Genomic DNA, 23,367 nt, shown 5'->3' on the forward strand with positions numbered 1-23,367 from the left:
AAGTCCTTAGTGCAACCAAGACTGTCCTTATGTTGAAACAAGGAATCGCAGATACTGGTTTACACAAAAGGACTCCCACTTTCTCATCCACTCCCAACACACGGGGGACAATTTTACGAAGGGCAATTCGCCCGCAAACCTGCAGGTCTTTGGGATGTGGGAGGTAAGCGGAGCACCCAGAGCAATCTCCCACAGTCACACGGAGAATGTGCAAACTCCACACAGCAAACTCCACACAGCAAACCACCACACACACACACACACACACACACACACACACACACACACACACACACACACACACACACACACACACACACACACACACACACACACACACACACACACACACACACACACACACACAGCATCTGAAGTCAGGATCGAACCTGGGACTCTGGCACTGTGAAGTAGCAGCTCCACCAGCTGTGCCGCACTCTGCCACCAATAATGACCAATGTTGTTCGAAATGGCTTTGCTGGAAACATTGTGGACAGGCAACAGCAGCAGTCCCTTGTGTAGATGGAGAGGATAAACATAGAACGTTGGTGCAGGAGGAGGAGGCCATTTGGCCCTTCAAGCCTGCACCGGATGTTTCCACTAGTCGTTGAGTCTAAGACCAGAGGCCATGGCCTCAGAATAAAAGGATGTACCTTTAGAAAGGAGGAGGAATCTCTTTAGTCAGAAGGTGGTGAATCTGTGGAACTTATTGCCACAAATGGCTGTGGAGGGCGTGAATGAATATTTTTACGGCAGAGATTGACAGATTCTTGATTAGTATGGGTGTGGGGGGTTATGGGGAGGAGGCAGGAGAATGGGGTTGAGAGTGAAAGATAGATCAGCCTTGATTGAATGGTAGAGTAGACTTGATGGGCCGAATGCCCTAATTCTGCTCCTATGACTTATGAACTTAGATAGCTCCAATCCCCCTCTAACTGCACTGTTTCCCTGCACGCGATGCCCTCTGTAGTCTATTCAAACCTGTCTTTCTCCACAGGGATGACATCAACAAAGAGAATATTCCTTCTGCGTTCAGCTGTAATGAGGAGAACCGGTCAGGGCTTGTGGAAGCCGCACAGCCCGGTGACAAAAAGCTTAAGGAAGCAAACGGTGGCTACATCGAGGAAGGCATGAAACCAAAGAGGCAGAAATCAAGCTGCAAACTCTCCGAGCTCAACAAAAATCAGGATCTTCCAATAGTACGTGTCCCCACAATCCTTTCCCTCCCGCCTTCCCAGAAACAGCGTGGTCCTAGATTTCCTTGATGAGTTGCAGTGTTCCCCATATTTAGCTGTGATTACAGAGAAAGAGGCCATTTGGCCCATCTATGCTGGCTCAGAGTGTTCCTATCAATCCCATTTGCCCGCTTTAGTTGAGTTTACTCATTTAGAGGTGCAGTATGGAAACTTCAGCCCACCGAGTCTGTGCCGCCTGATGATCACCTCTACACTAGTTGTATCCCAACACTAGGGACAATTTACAGAAGTCAATTAATCTACAAACCTGCACATCTTTGGAATGTGGAAAGAAACCAGAACACCTGGAGAAAACCACGTAGTCATACAAACTCTCCACAGATAGCGTTCGTAATCAGGATCAAACCTGGTCCCTAGCGATGTAACTCCACCACTGTGCTGCCCATTATTTCCCTATGACCTATTCACTCGCACATGCTCGCCCATTTCCCCCCCAATTTCCCCTGAGACCCAACTGCGCTTGTGGTAACTTAATTAACCTCATTGATCACACTATCTCTGGGACGTGGAGTAAACCGGAGCACCTTGGGGATAATCGCGATAACTCGCGTGACGGCATGGCAATGCAGCTGGTGGAACCGCTGCCTCACAGCGCCAGAGACCCAGGTTCAATCCTGACTTCAGATGCTGTCCTTGTGGAGGTGGTACATTCTCCATGGGACTGCGTGGGTTTCCACCGGGCGCTCCGGTTTCGCCCCACTTACCAAAGACAGGTGGGTTGGCAGATTAATTTGCCCGAGTGCGTCATAGAAACATAGAAAATAGGTGCAGGAGTAGGCCATTCGGCCCTTCGAGCCTGCACCGCCATTCAATATGATCATGGCTGATCATCCAACTTGATATCCTGTACCTGCCTTCTCTCCATACCCCCTGTGTCGGGAGTGGATGCGAAAATGGGATAACATAATTAGTGAACAGGTGATCAATGGTTGTAGTGGGGTGGAGAAACTCAGCGGGTGCAGCAGTGGACTTAAACAATGGTTGTAGTGGACTGGGTAGGCTAAAGGACCTGTTGCCATGCCATATCTCTAAACTAACCCAGAGGAGTGGAAACTGGTTAGTTGAGGCCAGCGGTAAGCACTTGTATGGGATACACGTTGTACTGCCTTTCCAAGGATCAGTTTCACTTGATAGGATGGGTGAGGGTACGATAGGCAGATGAGCAACCAGGTTGAAACCAAAAGGCAATTCCGTCTTTGTTTGGGACAGTGTCAGCTAGGAGAAAGGAAGAACCTTCATGAGATAGAGAAAATCCATTCTGAAGATTTTTAATGAATCATTAATGTCCTATATGGCATAGGAGTAGACTGTTGCTTGCATAAGTGCTTCCTCATGTTTAATACATGAGTTGTTTTACTGTGTCATAGAGACATTCCAATATAGAGACCTGGTTATTAACTCATTCTCCCCACCATCTAAATTGCAACTTTGCCAGCATCTTTATGGCAACTCTTTTGTGTACTTTGTAGGCAAAACAATAAATTTGACTGCACCTAGCCAGGTACAAGTGACAATAAAGTATCATCGTCATCACCCGATGCATTGTGCCATCACATTCTCCATCTTCTGAAGATTTTTGAGAAGCAAAGCAATAAACAATTACATTTTCACACGGTGAAAACGGCTAAATCATAGACCTCGTCTTTGTGGAGCAATCATTGAATACTTAACCTTGGAGCATTGGTAGCTGTGCCCACATTCGGAACACGTTGAAGGGATTGGTCACTGCATTAACTCCCACTGGGACAACAGTCTGTAACTTGAAGAGAGACATAAAAAGATGGAATAACTCAGCAGGTCAGGAGAAAAGGAATAGGCGACGTTTCGGGACCAGACCCCTTTTCAGACTGAGAGTCAGGGGAGAGGGAAACTGGAGGTTTGAAAAGGTACAGAACAAATCAGAGGTTAAAATTAATCAGGAGGACAGTGAAACTGGTCGAAGACCGAGGGTGGGGGAGGGAGAGAGAGAGAGAAGGAAAGCAAGGGCTACTTGAAGTTAAAGAAATTAATATTCATACCACTGGGTTGTAAGGAGATCACATAGGCCCAGGTGGACTGAGCAGACTGGGCAATTGTTTCGCTGAACACCTTTGTCCAGTCCGTCTGGGCCTATACGATCTCCTGGTTGCTAAATACTGTAACATACCTGCCCATCCCCATACTGATCTTTCTGACCTGAGTGAAATGCAGATTGGAGGGATGACGCCTCATATTTTGCCTGGGCAGCTTACAACCCAGCAACATGAATATTTATGTCTGCAACTTTAAGTAACCCTTGCCTTCCCTGTCTCTCCATCCCTCCCCCACACTAGTTCCCCTACTAGTTTCACTGTGCTCCTGATTAATTTTACTGTTTGTATGCCTCATTGTCACCTTCCCCTCATCCAACAATGAACCATTATACGTTTCACACCTTGCATGTTCTATGTACCCTTCCATATCTCTTGTTTCCCTCTCCCCTGAATTTCAGTTTGGAGAAAGGTCTCGACCCAAAACGTCACCCATTCCTTGTCTCCAAAGATGCTGCCTGTCCTGCTGAGCTCCTCCAGCATTTTGTCTCCACTCTTCATTCTAGGAGTGGGCGTCCAGCAGAAGTAGTCTCTCTGCATCTCCCCCATCGAAGCCTCCCAGAACTTAGTTGGGAGTAACTTGTCATTTTGTACCTTGACAGCCCATGGAAAGCAGCAGCGTCTCTTCGAGCTGGTCTTCAGACCCAGGGCATAGGGGCGGCTTGAGTTTCTCAACTCACTCTGACGATGTGACAGAACACGAGAGGTAGGTTTGTCCGTATGAATGAGCAGTGCAGTGGTGTTCGGTGGCATTTTCTTTTATGATAAAGACTGCAGTGTTAATCGGGACACCAATGATGCGAGGCTCAAGAAGAGATATTCCAGTGCAACACATCCGCTTTTACATTCAATTAAATCGCAGTCAATCCCTTCCTCGGTACTATTCTGTTACTTTTGTTCCACATTTGTTCACTGTAAAGTCTCTCCAATAGACAATAGGTGCAGGAGTAGGCCATTCGGCCCTTCGAGCCAGCACCCCCATTCAATGCGATCATGGCTGATCATCCCTAATCAGTACCCCGTTCCTGCCTTCTCCGCATATCCCCTGACTCCGCTATCTTTAAGAGCCGTATCTAGCTCTCTCTTGAAAGTATCCAGAGAACACCGCCCTCTGAGGCAGAGAATTCCGCAGACTCACAACTCTCCGTATGAAAAAGTGTTTCCTCGTCTCCGTTCTAAATGGCTTACCCTTTATTCTTAAACTGTGGCCCCTGATTCTGGACTCCCCCAACATCGGGAACATGTTTCCTGTCTCTAGCGTGTCCAAGCCCTTAATAATCTTATATGTTTCAATAAGATCCTCCCTGATCCTTCTAAACAAATGATACAAGCCCAGCCGCTCCATTCTCTTAGCATATGACAGTCCCGCCATTCCGGGAATTAACCTTGTAAACCTACACTCCCTCAATAGCAAGAATGTCCTTCCTCAAATTAGGGGTCCAATGACAAACATTGACGTCATGCTAAATGTGCATTAAACGTTAATTATTTTAGCATTTGTGGTGACTGAGATAATATTGCTAATACTTTTGCTTTTGAGTCGGAAGGTGTTGTTGTCAAGTCCCAGTTTGGAGAGTTCTAGTCATGTTTATTGTCATCTAGGCAAGTATGGTGAGCTACAGGTACAATGGAAATCTTGCAGCAGCGTGGCAGGCACATAAACTTAGGCAACACATTAAATATAAATTATACATAAATTGGTCAAGGCACTAAACAGTAAAAAAAAAAAAACGATAAAAATAATATGTTTATGCAAAGTACAATTAGAAAAAATAATATGGATAAGAAAGGTTTGTGGGTCAAATGCAGGCAGATGGGACAAGTGTAGATGGGGCATATGGACAAGTTGGGCTGAAGGGCCTCTTACCACTCTGTGTGACTATGACTCTGAATACAGCAGCCAAAATAAGCTACTGTGCACTCCTCCTTATGACAGAGCAATGTTACAGTGACAGGATGGGAGGTCGGGGCAACAGGAAGAGGCGGGGCGGAGACTGAGCACTGAATTCATCTTGCAGTTTAGGATTTGTGTGTGTCGTGTGGAGAGGAGGAAGCTCTGCTGGAGAGCTTGCTGAATGCCTTTATCTTTAATAGTACTTAATGTTCCTTCTATTGATCCACAGTGATATCAGGTTACCTCAGATGCAGCTGATAAACGCAGCCACTATTGCAGTGCAACTGCGGCAGTTTCTAAATCCAATTGCACAAAGGTTAGTGGAGGCACAAGAAACTGCAGATTACAAAACCAGACAGTGCTGCAGGGTCTCAAAGATTCACGCAGCTTCTCTAGTGAATTCTGCAACCAAAGAGTCTGAAGAAGATTCCCGACCTGAAATATCACCTATCCAGGGATGCAGCCTGACCCGCTGAGTTACTCCAGCACTTTGTGTCAGTTTAAAGTTTAGTGTAGTTACAACATGGAAAATCCTACTTTCACGTCGCCTCGCTACACACTGGGGGCTAGGGTTGCCAACTGTCCCGTATTAGCCGGGACATTCCCTATATTGGGCTAAATTGAGACTGCCCTTGTCCCGTATTTGACTGCTACTACCAGGTGCTCATCAACTTACGATTACGTTGATGTATCATATTACGTTCTGATATACCCATCGTAAATCGAAAATATCGTAAGTCGAAAATGCATTTAATACACAAAACCCACCATCACCAGATCTGTCTTCTGCCTCTGGGAGTGTTTTTAATTTCCACGTTTTAATTATGAAATCTCTTTGGCGTCTCCCAACCACCCACCCCACCCTACTCCCACAGCCGCCCCTGTTCGGTCGGAGCGCTCACCAATTCCCTGAGCATCGACGCTCCTTAAATCTCCCGAGTGCCAGCCCCTGCAGCAGTGAACACATGCCAAATTGTCACAGCAGGTAGCAGCTCTGAGATTTTAATAAAGGCGGCTCATCAGATCTGTTGCCGTTTGATGTCCATCTGCAAGAGTCCTCGCTTCCCTCCCTCATCGCATCTTCCCACGATAAAGGCTAACATGGTTCACTTCATCCTGGGCCTGCACCAGACCCTCTACCCTTTGTCCCTTATTTGCCCACCTTTTGTCTGCTATTTGGGAGTGAGAAAGTTGGCAACCCTACTAGGGGCAATTTTACAGAGGCCAATTAACCTACAAACTGCTTGGGATGTGGGAGGAAACCGGAGCACCTGGGGGAAACCCACTCGATCACAAGGAGAACATGCACACTCCACTTAAAAGGTACCTGAGATCAGGATCGAACCCGAGTCTCCGACGCTGTGAGGCAGCAGCTCTACCATCTGCACCACTGTAACGCCACATTGTGAGACAGCAAAGAATAACTGAGGTGCCTTTCACCTGCTCCGAACTTCCCATAGTTTTGCCACTCACATTTCAGTTTTGAAATTGAAAGCTGATATTTTTTGTCTAATGTGGCAGCCATTTATGAACATAAAAATCCCACGTGCAGTGAATTGGTTCAAAACACAAAGTGCTGGAAGAACTCCACAGGTCAGGTAGCGTCTATAGAGGTAGTGGTTGTTCGATTTAGATGCTTTGGTTCATCGTAAATGTTGATTAGATGTTAACGTGCTGGAGTAACTCAGTGGGTCAGGCAGCATCTCTGGAGAAAAAGGATGGGTTATGTTTCGGGTCAGGACCCTTCTTCAGACCTGCCTGACCTGCTGCGTTACTCCAGTACTTGGTGTCTATCTTTGGTATAAACCAGCATCTGCAGTTCCTTGTTTCTACTTCTTGATTAGTTGTTGATTGTTATCTTTGTGTATTGTCATGGAAGACAAATCTGGTCTTGACTTAATATCTCAAGGTATAGGTGGAAGGGAGCAGGATTGTAAACACATAATATTCAGATCAGGAGAGATTAAGGGCTGGCTTTCTTTGAAGAACATTTTTAATTATTTTACTGTTGCTATCCTGCAAATTGCCAGTCTAATTGAATTTGTTTGTCATAATTTCTTCCGATGGGATTTGAACAATGATATGGCCTGTTTGATGGAACCATGCAATACAAATGGAGATTGTCCCACCACCATGCTATCTGTAACAATGCCACATTTCTTTCTGTAAAACATTCAGGCCCTAGAGCAGGGTTTTAACCCACATACATGACGACACACTAGTGAGGATTTATTCATACATCTGAGCCAAGTGCCACATCAAACAATAACAATGCGTTCGTGCACTACGTGTTCAAACATGCCAACTTCCTGAACGGCGTGTATATTTAAACCCTGTGGTGCATAATGTTTGGGTTTATTATTGTCACGTGTACCTATGTGTGGTGAAAAGCTGTATCATCTAATTGATTTGCTGGCCAACCCAGTCGGGTATAGCTGAACATCAATGTAATCAAACCAACTCGAATACAAAAGGCAGAGCTAAGAGAGAGATGCAGAGTGCAGAATATAGTTCTCAGCATTGTATTGTAAATTCAAAAGAAAAAGTCCAATATCTGGAAATGAAGTAGATTGGAGAATCTGGACTGTATCCTCGGTCACTGCTCAGAAGCCTGATAACACTGGGAAGAAGGTGTTCCTGACTCTGGTGGTGCATGCTTTCAAGCTTCTGTATCTTCTGCAGGAGCAGGGGGGCAGGAAGCATCTCAGAAGAACATGGACAGGACCCATCTTCAGACTGATAAGGAGGAGGAGGAGGGGGGAGAAAGCTGGAAGAGGGAGCTGGAGTGGGACAAAACCTGGCAAATTATAGGTGGAAGATAGACACAAAAAGCTGGAGTAACTCAGTGGGACAGGCAGCATCTGTGGAGAGAAGGAATGTGTGACCAGGGTCTCGACCTGAAACGTCACCCATTCCTTCTCTCCAAAGATGCTGCCTGTCCCGCTGAGTTACTCCAGTTTTTTGTGTCTACCTTCGGTTTAAACCAGCATCTGCACTTCCTTCTTACACAAGTGATAGGTGGATATAGATGAGGGGGCTTTTGATTGGCAGATGGGTGACATAAGTGACAAAGGCTAAAGGTGAATAGGAGACAACGATTGTCAGAAAAGGATAGAAGCGGAGTGAAATGTAAAGCCAGAGAGAGGGGTGTAGGTGGAAGGGAGCAGGATTGTAAACAAATAATATTCAGATCAGGAGAGATTAAGGGCTGGCTTTCTTTGAAGAACATCAAATTATTTTACTGTTGCTATCCTGCCAGTCTAATTGAATGTGTTTGTCATAATTTCTTCCGATGGGATTTGAACAATGATGTGACCTGTTTGATGGAATCATGCAAATGGAGATTGTCCCACCACCATGCTCTCTGAAACCGCCATCTAATAGGTTCCAGTGCCCACAGCTATGGGAATTTTTCCCTATTAACTATATGGCTACTTCCCCTTTGAACATTACCATTGAACCTTTGTCCTGACATTTCCAGGCAACCTATCTCTGATCATAACAAAGGAATTCTCTTCCTACTGCTTCTTTGGCCATAGATCTTAAAGGGCCTGTCTCATTTGGCGATTTTCTTCGGCGACTGCTGGCATCATTGACTGACATATCTTGTCACTAAAAAATACGCAGCGTGATGACGTGTGGCGCGGCGTGATGACGTATTGATGCACGGTGTTTTTTCAAGTGTTGCAACATTCAAAATCTTCTGGCGGCACTGATATGACGCCGGCAATATCGCCAAGTGGGCCAGGTCCTTAAGTCTGCATCCTCTGTTTCCTGATCTCCCTGACAAGGAAACCAACTCCTCCCTGACCACTCACGAAATCCTCTCTCCAACCTCGTATAATTGTCCGTACCTTTGTTAAGTTTCATAACACTTCCTTTGCTCCAAGCAGAACACTGTCCCAATCCCGCCCCTAGTCTCCCCGTATAACATGTCCCCCCCTGTTCCCCACTGTCTTTCTTGTAAAGATTCCCAGGACCTTCAAAAATTTGATGTTGAAGTGCCAGGCCAAGAATTCCCACAGTGCTGCCATTGGGAATCCTATGAGACCCTTTTATACTATAACCATTTAATCATCTGTCCAGCATAACTTAAAAAAATATTCCACCATCACCCCCCTAAAAACAGTGCTATACAATACAAAATCTCTCCAGTGTTGGATTCTTGAATTCTTCCCAACTGTTATCAAGCAACTTAACCATTCTACCGCCAACTAGACCCTCAGTCTTTACTGGACTTTATCTTGCACTAAACTTTATTCCCTTTATCATGTATCTGCACACTGTGGGCAGCTTAATTGTAATAATGTATTGTCTTTTCGCTGACTGGTTAGCACGCAACAAAAAAGCTTTTCACTGTACCCCGGTACACGTGACAATAATAAACCACACTCTAAACTGGATTGTTGGATTAATAGCATCAACTACCTTTGTTTGTGTTTTACAAGTCACGCAACTTTAGAGGGGACGGGGCGCAAGGATAATTGAAGATAGATGCAAAAAGCTGGAGTAACTCAGTGGGTCAGACAGCACCTCTGGAGTAAAGGAATGGGTGACGTTTCGGGTCATGACCTTTCTTCAGATAATCGGTTGGTCACTTGCGATGAAGGGAAATGTCCGAGGAATCCTTGGAATTCTCTGCCCTGCATATCTTGCACATGCCCAGACATTGCAACTTTTCAAGACCAGGATCGCTGGATTTTTTTCAACTCATCGAGAATGAAAGGGAACGGGAATTAGGCAAGAGAAATGGAAAAGTAGAAAATTGCCCGTGAACCTATTGAACGGCAGAATAGGCTTGAGAGGCTGAAAGGCCTATTCCTGCCCTCATTCGCAGTGTGATCTTAAATGTGACTTCCATTCCCTTTCAGGAAGGAGAGCGCGTTCTGTGATGGCGATTCATGTGATCATATTAAGCTGACTTTGGTGAGTATTGATCGCGTTGTTCTATAAATATGATTACTACAGTAAGTCTGAACACAGAGTATTGAATAATTCAGCAGTAACCCAAGACTATGCTAATTGTGTCACTGAAATTCTGCTCTGTGGAGACGTGAACAAAACTCAAATATTCTGATAAAATACAGGCTCTGCTTCCAGCTCCACAAATTTGGCCTGAGTACTTGCAAGCATTTTTAGTTTTTATTTTGGATTCTTACTAGTATTTCTCTTTGATATGATAGCAAATGAGTTGTGCAAACATTTATAATATAGAAAGCATCTTATAAGTTCATAAGTGATAGGAGCAGAATTAGGCCATTAGGCTCATCAAGTCTACTCTGCCATTCAAGCATGGGTGATATATCCCTCCCTCCTCACCCCACTCTCCTGCCTTCTCTCCATAACCTTGACATCTGTACTAATCAAGAAACACCAGTACTAATCAGGAAATCGGGATGCATCACAGCCTGGTTTGGGAACAGCTCCATCTAGGACTGCAAGAAGCTGCAGAGCATTGTAAACTTAGCCTAGACCATCACACAAACCAAACTCCCTTCCGATTCAGATTCAGATTCAGATTCAATTTTAATTGTCATTGTCAGTGTACAGTACAAAGACAACGAAATGCATTTAGCATCTCCCTGGAAGAGCGACATAGCAAATGATTTGAATAAATAATAATAAGTGTCCGGGGGGGGGTGGTGATTGGCAGTCACCGAGGTACGTTGTTGAGTAGAGTGACAGCCGCCGGAAAGAAGCTGTTCCTCGACCAGCTGGTTCGGCAATGGAGAGACCTGTAGCGCCTCCCGGATGGTAGGAGGGTAAACAGTCCATGGTTGGGGTGAGAGCAGTCCTTGGCGATGCTGAGCGCCCTCCGCAGACAGCGCTTGCTTTGGACGGACTCAATGGAGGAGAGCGAGGAACCGGTGATGCGTTGGGCAATTTTCACCACCCTCTGCAATGCCTTCCGGTCGGAGACAGAGCAGTTGCCATACCATACTGTGATGCAGTTGGTAAGGATGCTCTCGATGGTGCAGCGGTAGAAGTTCACCAGGATCTGAGGAGACAGATGGACCTTCTTCAGTCTCCTCAGGAAGAAGAGACGCTGATGAGCCTTCTTGATCAGAGTAGAGGTATTGTGGGTCCAAGAGAGGTCATCGGAGATGTTGACTCCCAGGAACCTGAAGCTAGAAACACGTTCCACCTCCGTCCCGTTAATGTGGATGGGGGTGTGCGTGCCGCCTCTGGACTTCCTGAAGTCTACAATGAGCTCCTTGGTCTTCTTGGAGTTAAGGGCCAGGTTGTTGTCAGCGCACCATGCTGCTAAGTGCTGGACCTCCTCCCTGTAGGCCAGCTCATCGTTGTTGCTGATGAGGCCAATCACCGTTGTATCATCTGCATACTTGATGATGGTGTTAGTACCATGTACAGGTGTGCATTCATAGGTGAGGAGGGAGTAGAGGAGGGGGCTCAGCACACAGCCCTGTGGAACGCCGGTGTTCAGGGTGAGGGTTGAAGAGGTGTGCTTGTCTAACCTCACAGACTGGGGTCTGTTGGTTAGAAAGTCCAGTATCCAGTTGCAGAGGGAGGGGTCGATGCCCAGGTTACCGAGTTTGGTGATCAGTTTTGATGGTATAATGGTGTTGAATGCTGAGCTGTAATCGATGAACAGCATTGACTCCACCTACACCTCACGCTGCCTCGGCAAGGCCAGCAGCATAATCAAGGACCAGTCTCACCCCGGCCACTCTCCTCTCCCAACAGGCAAGAGGTACAGGAGTTTGAAAGAACACACCTCCATATTCAGGAACAGTTTCTTCCCAGGTGTTACCAGGCAACTTACCAGTCCTTTCATCAGCTAATGTGCAGTCCTGACCTCCCCTGTCTACCTCATTGGAGACCTTTGAACTATCATTAATTGCATTGTGGACGGCCTGATTGTTTTCATATAGAGTCTTTTTACTTACTGGATAGCACGCAAACAAACGCTTTTCACTGTACCTCGATACATGTGACAATAATAAACTAAACTAAAGTATCATTTGGTGGCTACATCTCACTTCAGGTTTTTGACTAATTCAGAGCACTACACTGAAGGAAGGACAGTAATGTGTTGGTAAGGATACAGAGGGTTACGAGGATGGGTCGCAGTAGATTAATAGAATGGATTACCAGTGATGGGTTACATGCAGTTGTTACCCCTTGGCAATCAATGTCCCCAATATTTGGAAGTATTCTTATTCAGGTACCCAAGATAAACTGCTTTCAACTGTGAAAGGAATTGTTACCTTCTGAGTACAATCTGCTTAAAAAGATGTTCAGAAGGGAACTGGACTTAAACTTTAAAATAAGAGAAAGTAAACAACAGACACAAGGAATGACCAGGAGAGAGGTGCTTATTGGATGGCTCTGTCAATGGGGCAGCACTTAGTCAGTGGCTGAATGACTTCTATCTGTGCCATTAGATTGTGATTGGAAGCAAACCAGAGGTTGGTTGTTAAAAGGAAAGCCAACTGCGGTAATCCCCAGTCACGAAATGTGGACTCTGGAATGTAAATATTCTATTTAAGATTCAAGATGTTCTTATATTTCAGTAAATGTCTGTTGTTTATAATTGTTGCATGGGAAAGAAGACTTGAATTATATAACAGCTTTCACAACTCATCCGCCCAGATCAGAAATAACTCCTCGGTTTAATACCCCTCCAGAAGAACGTGCTGGTTTGGGTCTATTAGTGTCATGTGAAACGAGGTATAGTGAAAAGTTTTGGTTTGCTTGCCCTCCAAACAGATCAGATATACCATACATGAATACGATTGTCAAACTCAAGTACAATCGGTAGAGCAAAGGGGAAGATATGTGTGAAGAATGTAGTTCTCAGCATTGTAGTTCCATAGACAAACTCTGATATCCTCAATTGGGTAGAGATGAATTAGACAGAACTCTACTTTGTGGAAGGATCATTCAGAATCCTGATGACAACACTATTTGAAGATGAACGATACTGCCTGATATCCTGGCCAGGACTTACCCAATCAACATCACTGAGGCAGATTCTTGACCGTGCATTTGTTCTTGTTATAGAGTCATTGATTCATAGTCATTGATACATCGATGTAGACCTTTCAGCCCACTGAGGCTGCACCGACCGGCAGCCTCCCTTTATACCTATCCCACACTAATCCTCATTCATCCACGTTCCCAGATATGACCATTCACCGACACACCAGGGGCAATCTTAATTAGTCTACCAATAATAATGGGATCCTGTTGCATCTAAAATGGCCATGACATTTGAGGCAGCACAGTGGTGCAGTTGACAGAGCTGCTGCCCCACAACACCAGAAGAACAGGTTCGATTTGGATCTCGGGTGGTTTCTGTGCGGAGTTTGCATGTTCTCCCTGTTACAGCGTGGGTTTCCTCTGGGTGCTGAGGTTTCCTCACACACCCTAAAGACATGCAGGTTAATTGGCCGCTATAAGTTGCCCCCGGTGTGAATGGAGGGAATGCGAAAGTGGGATAATATAGAACGAGTGTGAGCGGGTGATCAATGGTCTGCCTGGACTCAGTGGGCTGATAGACCTGTTTCCATGCTGTGTCCTTCAATCAATCAATTAATTTCTGACGTGACGGTCTGAAGAAGGGTCCTGACCCTGAAACATCACCTATCTATATTCTCCAGGGATGCTGCATGACTTTTCTGAGTTACTCCAGCATCTTTAATATAAACCAGCATCTGCATCTCCTTAGATAGACGTAGAGTGCTGGAGTAACAGGCAGCATATCTGGAGAGAAGGAGTGGGTGACGTCTCGGGTCGAGATCCTGCATTTCTTTGTCATCCCGTATTTAGGTATATTGGAATAAGAAAATCTAAATGTACTTATGGTGACAGCACGTCCGACAAATTAAACTTTTAAAAAAAAGGCACAAAGTGCTGGAGTAACTCAGCGGATCTGACAACATCTCTGGAGAACATGGATAGGTGACATTTTGAGTCTGGACCCTTCTTCAGAAGTGTTATGCATGGCCTTTAAGCATCCATTTCATCACGTAACTGTGAACGAGTTTGCATGGTGGCACCTTGTAGCCTTATCCATGACCTCTAGCTTCTGACCGAGGGCTTGTAGGTTAGTAGCACCAAACTATGAATCATGTTACAGGTCAGGCCATGCCAATCTTTGCTGTAAACTGAAAGTATCTGCCACAGAATAAATGGAACGACGCAATTAAGGATCGTTGCACAAAGAAAACCTCTCTCAGAAGATGAAAAACACATGCAGGAATTCCGATTTCTGTACCCGAGCTGCTGAATCTCCCTTGGTTTGTTATTGGACCAAGTTGTCATAATTGGATTTCAGTTAGCAACATTAATTCAGTTGCTGACCACAAGTTATGCAACAGCGCTGTTGACTTCTGCTCCTCCCTCACTTAGTCTGTCAGTTCCTTCAATTTTACTCTGAGAGTTAAGCGCGGATGCAACGATTCAAAGATACTTTATTGTCGTATGTGCCCGTGTACATGTACAGTGAAATGCTTTGTTTTTAGCAGACAAAGTCACACAGCAGACCTCACCTAGGCAGTGCACAAGAGTCTCCACGTTTCCTTTGCCGACACAATTACGAAAAGCTCATTGAACAGCCATATCTTCTGTTTGCAACGGTGAACCAGGTCTGCCGCCACACGTGGCAGCCGCCAACTCCCCGCCGTGTCCCCCCCTTCGCTTTCAGCAACACCCCTCAGGGTCTTGTAGTGCATTCCAGGATCCATCCATTATGGTCTGTTTACACTCGCCTCCCTGAGTCAGATTATAACAATAGGATCATTACAGCACAGTGTGGGAGGGCATCAGCTCATTTGACTGCGGTGGCTTTTTATAACCACAATCCAGCTTGCCCTATTTGTGGACTGTTTGGCCTCGGTACTGCAATGTTTTTAACATCATCTCCATTCTCCAAGCCACAATTGAATCATCGTCCCATTCCCACACTGACCTTTCTATCCTGGGCCTCCTCCACTGTCAGAGTGAGGCCACATGCAAATTGGAGGAACAACATGTCATATTTTGCTTGGGCAGCTTACACCCCAGCGGTGTGAATATTGACGTCTCTAACTTCAATTAACTCAAGTTGTATTGCCTCTCTCTCTCTGTCCCTCCCCCCACCTTAGTCATCCTAGTAGTTTCACTGTCGTCCTGCTTAGTTTCAATGTTTGGATCCACTCGTTACTCCTTTTCCACAGCCAACAATGGACCATTGTGGGCTCCACCTTTCCTTAATCATCGTTGCCGGCTTTGATTTGTTCTTTTGCATACCTTTCATTCATTTGCTCTTTGTACTTTTTCATTTCTCTAATTTCCGTCTCCCCTGACTCTCAGTTTGAAGAAGGGTCTCGACTTGAAATGTCACCTGTTCCTTTTCTCCAGAGATGCTGCCGGACCCGCTGAGTTACTCCAGCATTTTGTGTCTCGCACAATTGAATCAGTTATCCTCTTACAGCCGTATTTACCAGATCATAACTCCTGGCTTCTTGGGAAAAGCTTTGGTAGACACAAAATGCTGGAGTAACTCAGCAGGGGTGAGGCAGCATCTATGGAGAGATGTTTGGGTGACGTTTTGGGTTGAGATCCTTCTTTAGACTGATGTCAGGGGAGGGGGCAGGACAAAGTTAGAATATATTCGGAGATGGGGGGGGGGGGCGGTTGAGTGATGTGGGAGAAGAGATTGCAAGTATTTGGGATTGCCTTGTGAGCTGACATTGACTCGATGGGCTGAATGGTCACCTATTTTGCCGTAAGGAAACTTGAAATATGAAATCCAGGAGCTTCCCTGATGACAAACTCTGCACTACGTCCAAGCCTTTATGTTCTGGAGTGGACACCGTACCCCAGCTGTAGTGTGCGGGTTTATGCGTTATATCTTCCTTGTTTGTGTACTTTATACTTCCGCTGTGAAGCCCAAGATCCCGTTTTTTTCAACCCGTACTGCCATCTTCAAAAGTTTGTCTGTACACATTGCTGAGTCTCTGTGTATCTTTAGGCTATAAATAGCCGCTCCTTATTCTTCGTACATGTGGGTTTGAGTCCCACCCCAGACGCAAGCACAAACTTGTGGGCAGACACGCCAATGTAGTCCTGAGATATTGCTAAGCTGTTTAAGACGCCCCTTATTCTTCCTACGTGTGGTGGGTGCGAGTACCATCCCAAGCAGAAGCACAAACTCGTGACTGCAATGATGTCCTGAGGGATTGCTAATCTGTTTAAGACGCCATCGTCAGGATGTAACATTAAACTAGTTATGTAGGAAAGAAATGCGGATGCTGGTTTAAATCGAAGGTAGACACAAAATGCTGGAATAACTCAGCGGGATAGGCCGCATCTCTGGAGAGAAGGAATAGGTGACGTTTCGCATCGAGACCCTTCTTCAGAACATTATTCAGACCTTCTTCAGAAATTAAACCAGTTGGCTCAGTTCATGTAAAATAAGCATAGGCAGAAAACACTGGAGTCATTCTGATCGCAGATCGGAGAGTAGTATCTGGTCTTGACATGAGACGTTATTTCTCTATCTCTTTCCACACTTGCTATCTGAGCTGCTGTGCATTTACGATATGTTGTGGGGTCAGGTTTCCAGAATTTGCGGTTATTATCATTTTGGACGTAAAAGAAGGTGTTGCTCAACTTCAAAGAAGAATGGAGAAGTTCACCCTAACTCCCTGGCCCCTATTAATCACTCAAATCAGCATCACTAAATCAGATTAGCCTGGCAGCTTGCTATCTGCAAATTGTTTATAGTCATGGAGCCCTCTGTCCCAACTCATCCATGCTGATTATGTTATTGCATTAATGAGACTGTAAAACAGCAGCAAGTAAGGATCTCATTGTTCCGTTGCTGATACACATGACATTTAAGCACTTTTAACTGTTATATCGACTCTCTGCGCTAGTCCCATTTGCCTGTTGGCTCGGATCCCTCCAAACCTTTCCTATCCATGTACTTATCCAACTGTTTTAAATGTACCTGTCTCTACAGCTTTCTCTGGCAGCTCGTTCCATATAGTCAACACCCTCCACGTGAAGAAGTTGCCCTTATTAAAAATTCCCTGTCACATTTAACCAACGAGTTAAATGAGTGGTTTCTTGAAGGGCCTGTCCCACTTTCACGACCTAATTCACGGCCTCTGCCGAGTTTGCCCTTGACTCATACTCGCAGCATGGTCGTAGGAGGTCGTAGGTAGGTCGTAGCAGGCCGTGATGCTAGTCGTAGGTACTTGTGGCATCAAGTAGGTTCGGGCTTTTTTTCTAGCATGATGAAAAATGTCCTTTCCGTGTTCTGCAGAGGTGCTACCTGCCTGAATTACTCCAGCACTTTGTGTCTTTTTGTTAGCGTAAATCTTCAGACATGTTGTCGCCCTAAGTACAGTTATATTTTCTGATTCCAATATTCCTAAACCCCTTTGAATAAAATGTGATAACAAGGAACAGCAGATGTTGCTTTAAACCAAAGACAGACACAAAATTCTAAAGTAATTCAGTGGGGCAGGCTGCACCCCTGGAGAACACGGATAGGTGATGTTTAGGGCCGGGACCCTTCTGAAGAAGGGACGAAAGGAGGGTTCAGACTTGAAACCACCTGTCCAGGGTTTTGTCCAGGGATGCTGCCTGACCCGCTGAGTTACTCCAGCACTTTGTGTCCCACTTTGAATAAAGGTGAGCATACGATTTGCCTTCCTAATTCACAGTTTTACCCTAGTATTGCCTCTTGGTTAAAAAAAAAATAGTTCAAGGAGATGAGGAGAAATTTATTTAGTCAGAAAGAGGTGAATCTGGAATTCATTAAACTTGTGGGGGCCAAGTTAATGGATATCTTTAAAGGTGGAGATTGATAGATTCTTGATTAGTACGGGTGCCAGGGGTTATGGGGGGTAAGGCAGGAGAATGGGGTTTGGAGGTAAATATAGATCACCCATGGTTGAATGGCAGAGTAGAGTTGATGGGCCAAATGGCCTAATGCTGTTGTTGAATATCTCAAACGACAAATGTAACTATGGTTTTCCACTAATTTATTTATTGCCCGTGGTACGTCAAATTTATCGGGTCGCCGTATTCTCTCTGTGAAATACTGCCAGCTGAGAGAGAGCAAGGCAACATGACTCACTGCCCTGAAAAATAAATAAATAATCAGCAGCATTTGGAGGAGGCCGCCTACTGCCAACACCAGCCGTCTGCTTCAGGCTTGAACTGGCTGGCTGCCAGCACACACAGTCCCAGAGTTGCAGAGTGTTCTTTTGTTTGAAGATGCCTGCGAGTCACGTAATGCCTGTGCTCTGAACGTGAGCTTGTGCAGGAAGGCCCTCCCACTGCTCCATTAATAGTGTTGCCTGCCCTCCCCCCAACCATTTAAACCCCCCCCCCCCCCCCCCCCCCCCCCACTCTCCAACTGCCCCCCTCCTCCCCCACACCCCTCCCCTCCGCTCCGTCAAAACCCTCCTCCGGCTCTCACTCTGCCAGTACTAGCGCAGGAAGTTGCCCGGAGTGCAAAGCTTTAATCGCCCTGTGTAAGTGTGTATCCTGCCTGCTTCCTTGCAGGCTCTCGCGATCTCCTTTTATTTTTGCTGCTTCCCATCCAGCTGTTGCCTAACTGTAAAAAAAAACTGCCTCACCAGAGAAACCGCGCCCTGCACAGTCAGACCAGAACCGTGCACAGCGCTGGGATTGGTAAACAAGACGGAGGGTTGGCGGGGAAATACTCCCTGTCACGCCGACAGTACGATCATCAGCGAGGCAGATGGTCCGCCTTCAAATATTGCAGCCCACCAGTTAATTACAATGGGAGGGTCAAAGAGCAGTGGATTAGGGGAAGCACATTTTTTTCCGGCTTGTTTTGTTTTGAGACAGCCAAGAGGAGTTTCTGCTCTCTCTGCAGCGTTCATCGCCGGATTCATCCGGTTTTTGTAGATGATTTGATTTTTTTTTTTTTCCTTCCCTTCTGCCGGGGGCTATTGCAGAATTCAACCATGAAGATCCAGGAGCCCCCGAGTCAAAGCGATGTGGCCAGACTGCCCAGGACCCCCGAGCCAGCCACAGCAGAAGGGAGCGCCCCGCTGGACATCCCACGCCTGGATCTGACCGGCTTGTCGGACGAGAAGGAGATGGGAGGTAACCTTTTAGAGTGCGGCTGCAAGCCATAGGCAGATGCTTCCTCAACAGGGGAGTCTGTAAAATCGCTCGCTCAACTGCTTTCTGGAAGTAGCAGAAACTCCAGTAATAATCCAGGGGGGCGCGATTTATCTTGTGTCTTAAACCCAGCTGAACCCTCGGGCTGCTGTTCATTTCTCTGCATCTCGTGAGTTGTCGGAGGGCTTGCTTTTATAATTGTGTAGCTAATTGAAAGGTTTGCTTAAAAATAATTGGCTGGAATTATGGAATGGCATTCCGGGAGTACAGTAACTTACTGTGTCGGGAAGAACTGCAGATTGACACAAAATGCTGGAGTAACTCAGCGGGTCGGGCAGCATCTCTGGAGAAAAGGAATAGGTGACGTTTTGCGTCGAGACCCTTCTTCAGACAAATTTAGTAACTTACTGTTTTTATAAACCATTTTTGAGTGAAATGGATGGATATTTCGGATTTACTCGCCTGTAGAGTTGGATTGGGTTATCAATGCAGTGTGTGCCTTCAGGAATTCTGTACACTGCACATGTGCTTTATTTCAATGAGTCCCTAAGCTCTGATGGAGTGAAATTTAAGTGATTGTACATAACTAGATGCAGGGCAACCAGAAAAACACAGTACAGAAACACGGGCAATAGAGGCAGACAGAGAACTGTACATACACGGGCAGACCTACAGAATGATCACACTAAAATCGACACATATTATCAAATTCACAAAACACACTAATACACTGAATGCACATACAGATAAACGTGAAGTGAGCATGCAGAGGTGAAGCTGCATACACTCAATGTGATACATGCAATCGATCACGTACACAAACAATCAATACAAGCTCGCTGGTAAACCCACGCACACAACCACACACACACAAAAACACAACTAAGCCAATCCCGCGCTCTCTCCTGCCCTCTTCCTGTCTCCTCTGACCTTGCTCTTTCCCTCCCTCTCTCTCACTTCCTCTCTCACTAACCTCTCCCCCTCTCACTATTCCTTGTCCTCTCCCCCTGTCACTCTCCCTCTTGCTCCGCACCCCCTCTCTCACCACCCTCTCCCCCTATCTCACTATCCACCCCTTTCACCCCCCCTCTCTCTCTCACTATCCTCTCCCCTCTCTCTCTCATTAACCTCTCACTCTTCTGCTCCTTTCACTACTCTCTCTTCCTTTGTTATTGCTTCTCTCTCCCAATCCCTTCACTCTCACTACTCCCTCTGTTCTCTCTCCACTCCCCTCATCCTTCTCTCACTCTCATTCATATCCCTTCATCTAGCTTTTCTCCATCTGTCTATCCACGCGTTTTCCTCTCTCTACATCTCTCTTGCCTCCTCTTTCATTCTCTCCCCCTCCTCTCTCCCCTCCCCCCCTCCACTCCCTCTCTTGTAGACACAGCCCACTCTCTAACTATTTCTCACCCCCCTCCCTCCCCCCATTCCCCACTCCTCGCTCTCTCCCCTCTCTCGCACTAAACTCACATTCTCCCTCCTCCCCCTTTCTCTCTTTCCCCCTCTGCCCTACTCTCTTTCACCCCATCCATTTCTTCCTCTCCCTCTCTCCCTTCTTCTCTCTGTCTCTTTCACTCCACTCCCTTTCTCTCTCTCTCCCCCCCCCCCTGCTCTGTCTCTCTCTTCCCCTCCCCCAACCCTCTCACACTCCCTCTCCCCTCCACCCCCCACTGTGTTGACCCTGGATGAAAGAGATGTCTGTAGGCCACGGTTTACAAGATGACCAGCAGTGGGTCATGTGCGTTCTCCCACAACAGCAGAACCTTTAGTCCTAAGATGGGTTGTTACTGTTGCAGAGCCTGTCTCAACGTCGCCGATGTGGAAGAGCCCAGAAGCAGAGTCTGAGGAAGCTCGCCTGTCGCCGCAGGCCGGGAGACTGATCCGTCAGCTGCTGGAAGAAGACTCTGACCCCATGTTGTCTCCCCGTTTCTACGCCTACAGTCAGAGCCAGCAGTTCCTCAATGACACAGAAGTGCCCCCCTCACCCCCAAATTCACATTCCTTCATGAGGTGAGTGTGGACGGAGGGAGGGAGGGATGTAGAAAGACTCTTGGACTATTTTTGACCAGACTTTACTGGCTTTACCTTGCACTAAATGTTATTCCCTTATGTATCTGTACACTGGATGGCTCAATTGTAACCATGTATGGTCCTTCTGCTGACTGGTTAGCACGCAACAGAAATGCTTTTCACTGTACCTCAGTACATGTGACAAGAAAATAAACTAACCTCTGATGCACTTCCCTAGTGTCAACATCTCCAAATCATTGACATTTTTGCTTCTGGACATTAATTGGTAAAGAACTGGCTTTATATAGCATCTAATACAAGAGATCTTAGATCACTTGGTAACTGGTGAGGTGCTTTAGATCTGTGGTCACGATAAGAGTTTGTGCACAGCAAACTTTAATAAATAACTGTGTGCTGCTGACTACCTGTTGATAGATATTGTCCAGGACTCCAAGTTAACCTCTCTGTTAATTTAGAGATTTGGCATGGAAGCTGGCCCTTCGGCCCACCGGGTTCATGCCATCCAATGATCACCCACCCATACAATAGACAATAGGTGCAGGAGCAGGCCATTCGGCCCTTCGAGCCAGCACCGCCATTCAATGTGATCATGGCTGATCATCCCCAATCAGTACCCCATTCCTGCCTTCTCCCCATATACCCTGACTGCTATCTTTAAGAGCCCTATCTAGCTCTCTCTTGAAAGTATCCAGAGAACTGGCCTCCACTGCCCTCTGAGGCAGAGAATTCCACAGACTCACAACTCTCTGTGAGAAAAAGTGTTTCCTCGTCTCCGTTCTGAATGGCTTACCCCTTATTCTTAAACTGTGGCCCCTGGTTCTGGACTCCCCCAACATCGGGAACATGTTTCCTGCCTCTAGCGTGTCCAAACCCTTAACAATCTTATATGTTTCAATAAGAACCCCTCTGATCCTTCTAAACTCCAGAGTGTACAAGCCCAGCCGCTCCATTCTCTCAGCATATGACAGTCCCACCATCCCGGGAATTAGCCTTGTAAACCTACGCTGCACTCCCTCAATAGCACGAATGTCCTTCCTCAAATTAGGGGACCAAAACTGCACACAATACCAGGTGTGGTCTCACTAGGGCGCTGTACAACTGCAGAAGGACCTTTTTGCTCCTATACTCGACTCCTCTTGTTATAAAGGCCAACGTGCCATTCGCTTTCTTCTCTGCCTGCTGTACCTGCATGCTTACTTTCATAGACTGATGAACAAGGATCCCCAGATCCCTTTTCCCAACTTGACGCTATTTAGATAGTAATCTGTCTTCCTGTTTTTGCTACCAAAGTGGATAACCTCACATTTATCCGCTTTAAACTTCATCTGCCATGCATCTGCCCACCCACACATACACTAGTTCTATCCTATAAACTAGGGACAATTTACAGAAGCCAATTAACCTACAAACCCGCATGTTTTTGGAATGTGGGAGGAAACCAGAACACCCGGAGTAAAACCCATGCAATCGCAGGGAGAACGCACAACCTCTGTACAAACAGTACCCATAGTGAGGATCGAACCCGGGTCACTGGCGCTGTAATGCAGCAACTCTACCGCTGTGCCACTCTAAACTTGGTTCTCTGATTACTGACCCTCCAGCCAAAGGGGAACCTTGTCCTGTTTTTCGAATCTCTTCCTCGTGACCTTTTCTGCTTCAGTGAGAGCCCTAGCCTCTCCATGTCCCTTATATAATTTCAAACAGACCTACCCCCTTACCCTTGCTTGGAGAGGGAGCAATTGTGCTGACCCAGGGCTGCCTAGGAACTGTTCCAGATCATAGATCATAGATAGACATTCCACTGCGCAGCTATTTTTACCAAAGTGCAACAAACAAGCTATCTTACGATGATCAGTGAATAAACCAAAGACAAGATGTGCAGATATCTGTTATTAACATGGCAAATTTTGATGATCTTAAATGCCCTGTGCCCACACTGACCAAGATGTCCCATCTACACTAGCTTTAGGCTTATATCCCTCTAAACCTATCCTATCCA

General features: G+C 46.1%; 1 protein-coding gene across 2 annotated transcripts in view; it reads left to right on the top strand.

The window, feature by feature from the left end:
- The window catches only part of fam13a (family with sequence similarity 13 member A), a 229,745-nt gene that overhangs the window by 183,302 nt on the left and 23,076 nt on the right, over positions 1-23,367 (top strand). For both annotated transcript variants that reach the window (XM_055641629.1, XM_055641636.1), the window contains exons 11-15: positions 998-1,199; positions 3,928-4,031; positions 10,091-10,145; positions 19,166-19,316; positions 21,134-21,347. In XM_055641629.1, the coding sequence (XP_055497604.1) occupies positions 998-1,199; positions 3,928-4,031; positions 10,091-10,145; positions 19,166-19,316; positions 21,134-21,347 (726 nt within the window). The remainder of the gene's footprint in view (positions 1-997; positions 1,200-3,927; positions 4,032-10,090; positions 10,146-19,165; positions 19,317-21,133; positions 21,348-23,367) is intronic.

This window comes from Leucoraja erinacea, chromosome 1, assembly GCF_028641065.1.
Source record: "Leucoraja erinacea ecotype New England chromosome 1, Leri_hhj_1, whole genome shotgun sequence".
NCBI classification, from domain to species: Eukaryota; Metazoa; Chordata; class Chondrichthyes; order Rajiformes; family Rajidae; genus Leucoraja; species Leucoraja erinaceus.